At 39.8% G+C, this 7,935-nt stretch overlaps 1 protein-coding gene across 7 annotated transcripts in view; it reads right to left on the bottom strand.

Annotated features, from left to right (window-relative positions):
• Positions 1–6,878: 6,878 nt before the first annotated feature.
• Positions 6,879–7,935, bottom strand: part of LOC146755455 (receptor-type tyrosine-protein phosphatase T-like) — a 353,697-nt gene continuing 352,640 nt past the window's right edge. For 6 of the 7 annotated variants that reach the window (XM_085525430.1, XM_085525431.1, XM_085525429.1 and 3 more), the window contains one exon: positions 6,879–7,758. In XM_085525430.1, coding sequence (XP_085381556.1) covers positions 7,570–7,758 — 189 coding nt within the window. In that variant the 3' untranslated portion in view covers positions 6,879–7,569. The remainder of the gene's footprint in view (positions 7,759–7,935) is intronic. The other variant, XM_085525436.1, reaches the window with a different exon arrangement.

Here is a 7,935-nt window from a genome sequence, read left to right as displayed (position 1 = left end):
CTCATATCCACCAATTATATCTAACAAGTGTCAAAGGTCTCCTAATCATACCAGACTCCTCACCAATATCCAGTACAATGACAGATGGTACTTCAAGTGCCTTCTCTTGAATTAAAAGCACTTAACAGGATTGTAACCACAGCATGGGCAAATTAAGAATAGTTCTAGGTTCCATTTGCCAAGAGGTTTGAAAGTTCATTAATAACTTCCCTACAATTAAAGAGGCAGAAGAAAGATGAGTGGAAGAAAGACAGTTAACAACGCATGTGACTTAAACCTTCTGCTAAATTTCATAGTTGAGTCATAAGGTGGGTGGGGGGGCGTCATTTTGAATTGTAATATCATATGAGCATCACAAGCAATCAGCTGTTAGAAAACACCGTACCTTGGAAAGAAACAAAGAACAATGGAAAGTTCCAGATACATTTTGCATGGTGTACATCTGATCGTCTGAGTTGCCAAGCTATCCTAACTGCAAGAACGTTTCCAGCTAGCAAAGGCTTTTAAGATATCTCCTTAGCATTTGATGCTTTTTTTCCTTCCGATAGCAGCACTCCTGAATTAATTTCTTTGCAGCTGCCTTCAACTTTTCTGATGATTTTAAATGGGCACGGAGAGGGCTGTGTGTTCTGACTGCCAAATATCAACTACAGGCATAACCCAGCAGGATCAAACCCTACTAGAAACAGCAGCATAGATTGCAGAACAATTAACAAAGGGACAATTTTGTATTTTGACTATATTTTAGCCACCAAGCAAGAAAGCTAATGGGGACAATAAACAACACTGGCCAAGTAACTGCTACCCCTCCCATCCCTTTAAAAATAAACAAATGAGAATTGGTATTAGCAAGACTACAGACTGTCATATGAATACTACAGAACAACAGAAGCCTCCAGCAGTGAAAGTCCCTCAACATAAGTTAATACGCTGTACGCCCCAGCAGCAATAGATACTTGAAAATTGCATTACTGCTATCTTCCTCCACGATGTAAGGCAGCATGAAATATACGAAATTACCTTGTCTGTACTTTTCAAGCATGAGTGTAATCCTAGGCAGACTGAAACACATTCATTTGTTCTTGCAAGCTTCCCTCCTTCCACCAGCTGAACTGTTTGTTGGGAGCTTTCTCTACAATAGGAAGCTAATAGGTAGATGTTTACTGGAACACTAACCAAAAAACAACATATTATTTCCACCAACTTTTGGACCACATCTTTTCTCTGAAGACCAAAACCTTATGTAAATTGTTTTGGCAATTTTAACATACTAAGATTGAAATTGTTATGATTAAACAGCTCATTTATTTACTTCGATTCCCACTTTATCCTTTGTATTTGTCTGATGTGGGGAGACACTTCTCAGAACAGCAGGTAGAAGAATAAGGTTATATAGAAATATGCAGGTCTACATGAATAGCTGATGGAAAAGTCAAGGAATGCCAGGGCAGTCTAGTGAGATGACAAAGTCTATCACACAGCAATGCTTTTCCTTTCATTACTTTTGCTCTTTGGAGATTTCCTCTCCTCTGTTTGGTAGAGGCAGGTAAGAGGGTATAGAACAGGGCACAATTATTTCATACATTCAATACATTCATAACATTATCTTACTTAAAAGCAGCAAGAAGGCTTCTTCCCACAACAAATCTTGCAGTTACTCAGGTCAAGTTGAGAGGAAAGATTTAAAGAAACAAAACTAAAAACAAACAAGCCTTTTACTAAGTTAATCATTCCTAGCTATTTCTAGAGTCCTCTTCTAGAGAGAGAGAAGATGATAACCCTGGGAGAAGCCTCCTTGCTCCTACAAAGCTGTAACAGCTCTCTCTGCCTAAGACTGGTGAGGACTGCTTGCCCCATGGCTTTCAGCCAGCAGAACCACAGCTCACATGAGCCGTCTGCTCCCTGCACCATCACAACCGGTTCCTGAGATACATCAGGGAGGCTGCAGGTAACCACACTCAGAAAGCACAAGGATTTACTCAAGCTCCTTCACTTCAAAAAGATTGTTTTGTATTCTTTTTTTTTCTACTTGTTATTGCATTTTTATCTTGTATTCAGTTAAGAACTTTATACATCATGAGCATCACGCTTAGAAACATGCATATTAAGAACAATCCTAAGGAACTCAATCCCATGCCTACTTGTCTACCATGCTCAGTCAGGATTAAAACATAACTCCTTAATGCATCTCTAGGAGGAAAACAAACAAATCAAACACCACCAACCTCCACCCCCCCCCCTCCAACGCCCAGCCTTCCCCCCATCCCAATCTCCAATTTCTTTCCTATATGCACAATACTGATAGTTCCTGAAACTCAAGTCAGTGCTGTGACAGGAAAGTTGTATTCATTTCCCAAGTGCCTACAATGAAGATAAAGTTCATACAGCAATCTCTGCTTGCTTAGCTTAGAAATTGAAGAGCTATGGCAGAAAGAAAAGAAATTGGAGACCTGAACTGTCAACAATTAGCTTAGGAAATGTCCTTGTATCACAGCTGTAGCTTTGTATTCTTCCCGGAAACACCCATTCTAATTCACACATCCTTGGCTAACGTAAACACTGAAAACAAGGAATACAAACATGGCAACACGACTGCAAGTCCACATTGCACAGTGCAGCTCTGAAAAATGGATCCAGTCTATAATATCATGTATGTCTATCAATCAGCTCCCAAGAAAGGCTTCATTTCCAGTTCTATTTTGGAGGTTAAACAGAAGGAGAAGGAAATATTTTCTTTTGAAATAACACGTATCATTCTTTCTAACTGCCTATTTCTATGAAACAACGGCTTTGTCCTCAGCGCTCTCCCCTCCTCCAAAAGCTATTAAGGCAGAGTGAAAGGAGAGGAAGCAAAGCTCTCAGTGAGAGGGAATGAGTGTTCAAAATCTCATCTCCCCTTTTCTCAGCACACAGACATCCAATGATTAGATCTGAGTTAAAGCAATAGCTATTGGACAACACCAAACTAGATGATTAAAACAGAGTGAAGAGTTCGAGTAATTATTAGCCAGATTTGAACACCAGGGTTTGGAGCATTGCATTCCCTACATCACTGTGACTACAGAGGAATAAAGGAATGGCAGCAGCTTCTTCAGGCACCCCGCAACCACAAAGTCAGTTTCTCATGTTCACTAATTTCATAACCTTCACAAATGGTTCACATCCACACATACACTCTGTGGTAATCCAAAAGAGCAACATTAACACACACCCGATCAAATCTACACTTAGCTTCTCCTGGTGCTGCACACATTAACTCTGCAGACAATCCAGTTGTGTAAAAAGGCAAAGAGAGAACATGAGAGTGTGAGAGCATGAAGCCTGAGGAAAGCCCTCCCCATCACAGCTTTCCTGATACCGCTGACAGTGCCAACGAGAGATGCTTCCCTGTTCATAAAGTGATAACGTGCAGGACCTTGATTAATGCATATTACTCAGGCAGATGAATTCAAATCTACTCAGCAACTTTCACAACCTGGATGAGCCCGATTAATAGCCGTGAGGCACGAAAATTCCTATCTGAATTTCTGCACACTATAAAAAAATATTTTAACAGTGAAATCTAAAAAGCATTTATTTCCGACCATAGATGAGTTTCTCACCTAAATGGCTCCAAGTGAGGGGCCAGGTTAGGATCTTCCAGCTACTCTCAGGCAAAAGAAGATGACTGCAACATTGCTACTATTCTTATCAGTACCCCCAGCCCAGGGATCTGAGTACTGTTATGGCAATAGTTGCTATATTATCTTGTGATGGCAAGGGTATTATGATACATTTAATGAGTACTTTTCATACCAGTATCCTAAGGTACAAAATTATACATGTACTGTGGATGAATATGAAGTGAAAGACTATGGAGTTTATGGTCACAGAATCAAAGAATGGGTTGGAAGGGACCTTTAAGATCACCTCCTTCCAACCCCCTGCTGTAGGTAGGGACACCTCTCTCTAAGCCCAGGTTGCTCAGCCCCATCCAGCCTGGCCCTGAATGACGGCAGGGAAGGGGCATCCACAGCCTCAATGGGCAACCTGTGCCAGTGTCTCACCAGCCTCGCAGTAAGGAATTTCTCCCTGATATCACATCTAAATCAGCTTTAAACTGGAAGAGGGCAATTTCTGCTCATCCTGTCACTACAGGCCCCCATAACAATGTCATCCTAAGGAAGTACATTGAAGTCGATTGTATTTTCAGTCCAGATGCAAGCTCTAATCTGCAGTACATGCATAATGCCATATAATATACTTTCATATCTACACTCCCACTTGTTTCACCCAAGCAGACCTATGGAGGGCCTGATGCAACATCTCTATGGCCAGATCCAGCCTGGATCAGATGTGCGAGACATATCTTTATTTCTTATTTTTTTTAGGCTTTGGAAAGTTCTTTTTCCTAATAGTTCTTCCTGAAGCTTAATAATTAATTGAAACTACTCTGGATACAACTCCAATGGTACATACTGAGACTGGTCAAAATGCAGGTAGAGGTTGTCTACTTCATAATTTTTAATAGTGAATTTGCAAGGTATATCTCTATATATTTAATACTGAAGCAACTTAACCACATACATAGGTATTTTGTCTTAATGCATAATTATTTATTGTTATTTGTTGTCTTGACAGGCATCAGACCAGAAAAGAATTAGAGAAAAAACAGTAAGCAACACTGGGGAAAAAAACAACAACCCACCTCTCCCTCTGGCATCATTGCAAGTATCAGCTTCATGTCTGAAAACCTCAAGAAAAAAGTGACTGATAAACAGATGAGCTGTCCCAAACATCACATGGATGACAGAAAGCCACTCAGCTAAGGAACAGACTGTCTTACATCTGTGTTGAGTAATCAAACACTATAAAAATCAACAAAGGCAAAACTGAAGGGAAAAAGAACATATCCTGAGAGGTCTGTAAAGGGGTTTTGTCGCATACTGCAACTCCTGTTGTGGCAGCATAGAACAGATCTCATAAAAATCATCAGGTAGCAATAAAATGATCTCAAGGGACCTGCTGGTGAGCCAAGACTGCAAAAACAAACAGGTTCAAGAAAAAAGAAGTTACAAATTTCTACCACTCATTAATTTGGGCACTCAAACTACCTGAAATGGATCAGAAAAATAAATCGCAAACAACTTGCCAATACAAACACACGCACAGTTTAAAATGTTATTCACACTCCCACATGAAGTAAGAGGCTTTCTGGAAGGACACTCGAATTGTATCATTAATACAGATCTCACGTGTTCAGATCCTGGACAGTTTTGTAGTATTTTAAACAATCTTTACACAAGCAAAATATGCATTTATTTCAGAATATGGATAACTGCCATGCAGCTTTTACTTAAAAGAAAATTACGGACTAGAAGCATTCCATCTGCATGCGATCAGTACAGCAAGATGTAGAAGCTCTAGGATACTCGAAGCCTGCCCTACACAAAATTACTGTATGAGAGACTGTGAAAGTTAAGAAATAGAGGAGAGCTATTTTCCAGAGGAGCACCAAAGGATGGTAAGGTGTGCAGATGGAAATGATGGGTTTTGCAGGCTTTGTGATTACAATTCTGAAGTGCAAAGAGAAGAATAGATTTACTGCCACTTACAGAAGGTATTTGCACAGACAGTGAACAGCTCTGCAGTGGCAGTTCTCTAGCATTCTCAGTATTGGAAATATAATGTCCACATAGTCACGTATGACAACCGAAGGGGCTGGTTTGTGTTTAATATCACTGGTTTATTTGCTGAAAGAAGTATCTACGGTTCCAATTTCAAGTGTTGAGGTAGTAAATGTATTTCAAATAAAGATTCCTCAATCTGTGTCTACTAAATTATGCAGCATCAAGAACTGTAAATCACTTTCTCATTGCTGTAATAAAATATCTTACGGCTAAGGGAAGCAAACAGATCTTCACATGAGAAAGATATATAGATAGTTTTTTCAACCTTGACCTTTGTTGAAAAAATCCTACATGATTTTATGTTCAGCTAACTGGGAAAAAGCATGTGAGGCAAAGAATTAGCTTGGATTTAGTAGGTTTAGGGACAGGACTATCAATTGAGCAGAACTTCAATTACAGACTAATTTAATGTATACCCAAGTACATTACTGCAATTCAATAAACATCTCTTCAGAATTAAACAATTCCAATTTGCTTTCATTTCAGTCTGTATATATGTGTTGCGAATTTGCTATTACCCACGCTAAAATTAGCCAGACTAGAAGTACTCATCCTTGCAATCCCAGTGTTTCAGAGTGCTGCATCAAGCTAACCTCAAATGAACCACTTAACTTTGCCTGCTTACTAATACAGCAGCACAGAGCAGAGGAGTGTGCCTTCCCATAACAATATTCCTCTCCTCAAGTTTCTCTGCCTAGGTGTCTGCCTGGGTAATTCAGCAGTGAGTCTACCAATGTCCATCATGTTGGATGTCCAGCCATTCACATTTACAACTCACTCTTCTATTTTTCTCCTCCTCATACTGTTAAACATGAAAGTGTCAGGCACATGCCCAACTCTGCATACTCTAATATTGGTTGCTCTGGAAGACTGCCTTCCCTCTACTTAACAATTTTACAGTACCAATATGCTGCTTTTGGCAACTCGATTTCATTTTAATCATAAGTTAACTCCTCTAACAAGTGAGATAGTAGATAATTTGGTGGGAATTAAAAGCATTTCGCACCTAATCTGAACATTCTCTTCATGATCAGTGTAGCCTGAACATCTACAACATTGGATATTTAAAACATTGTGAAGGTGCTAGTGCTAAGTGACAGAAAAAGTTGCTAAAAAAGTACTACAGTAGAACAAAGTGATCTCATTTCTCCAACAGTCCTCTATCTCCATAACGTACAAAAGTTTTGATCAATAAAACTATATTCTCTGAGAAGATTCCTTCCACCCACATCAGTATTGCCTTCAATAGACACTAAAGCAGTCTAAGGGGAGACTGTCACCTTCTGGTTTGTTCTCCTAAGACACAGTGAGCATCCTTGTGGTGCAGCTTGGGTAACATTAATAAAGCAGCGCAGTAAATAGCATTTCATTCCGTGCATCATGGATGTTCTTAAGCAAATACCACCTTGCACGTGTCAGGCACAGCATCACCTCCTGAATCACAGTTAATAAGAGAGCTGAAACCTCCAGCTTCCATTAAGAGCTACTGATATCTGTACTGTGTGCTTCAGGACATCAACAGAATCATTCCAGATCACCTGCACCCAACAGTCTTGAACAGACTCTTCTGACATGCAACACTACCATAGGATTATTTGTGTCTGATGAAATGTAAAGCAAGCCAGATGAAGCTGACTGACAGATAAACTATTCTGCTGACTGCATTAAAATTATCCACAGCTACCATACATTACTTCAAGAGCTCATGAAGAAGGCTGTATTCAGATAAAGCTTTGATTCAAATACTTGTTTTAAGAAAATGATTGAAATTCATGTCACTTTTACCCATTTTTCCTACTTGAATCTAATAGGATTGAAAGAAAGAAAGGCCCAATAGGACGTCAAATTTTACACACAGTTGACACAGGAGGAAACGCTCAACTAACACCAAGTTGCTGTATTAATACAACTTACCTTTCACTATTAGTTCTGCATAATTTGAAACTCCAGATCCTCCATCTGAGCGAATGACACACCGGTATTTGCTGATGCTGCGCTGCGAAGTGTCAGCAACGCTGACGGTAGCAGAGAAACGCCTGTGGTTGACGACTCGAGTAACCATTAATGCTGTGTCCCTCCCATTCCACTGCTGTGGAGACAGATGAAAACAACTCACATCACAAAGGCACACAAATTATTCACTCTTCGTTACTCTTAAAACTGCTCAGACCTTCACTAGGTTAGATTTTGTACGAGTACAATTCATTCAGGAAAAGACAGCTGGTAACGTCCCTGAAAAATTTACAGGCTTTCTGGGTTTTATGAA

This window comes from Coturnix japonica, chromosome 32 (genome assembly GCF_054131305.1).
Source record: "Coturnix japonica strain WE chromosome 32, WE-NBRP24, whole genome shotgun sequence".
In the NCBI taxonomy this organism is placed as follows: domain Eukaryota; kingdom Metazoa; phylum Chordata; class Aves; order Galliformes; family Phasianidae; genus Coturnix; species Coturnix japonica.
This window is presented reverse-complemented; position numbering and strand designations above follow the sequence as displayed.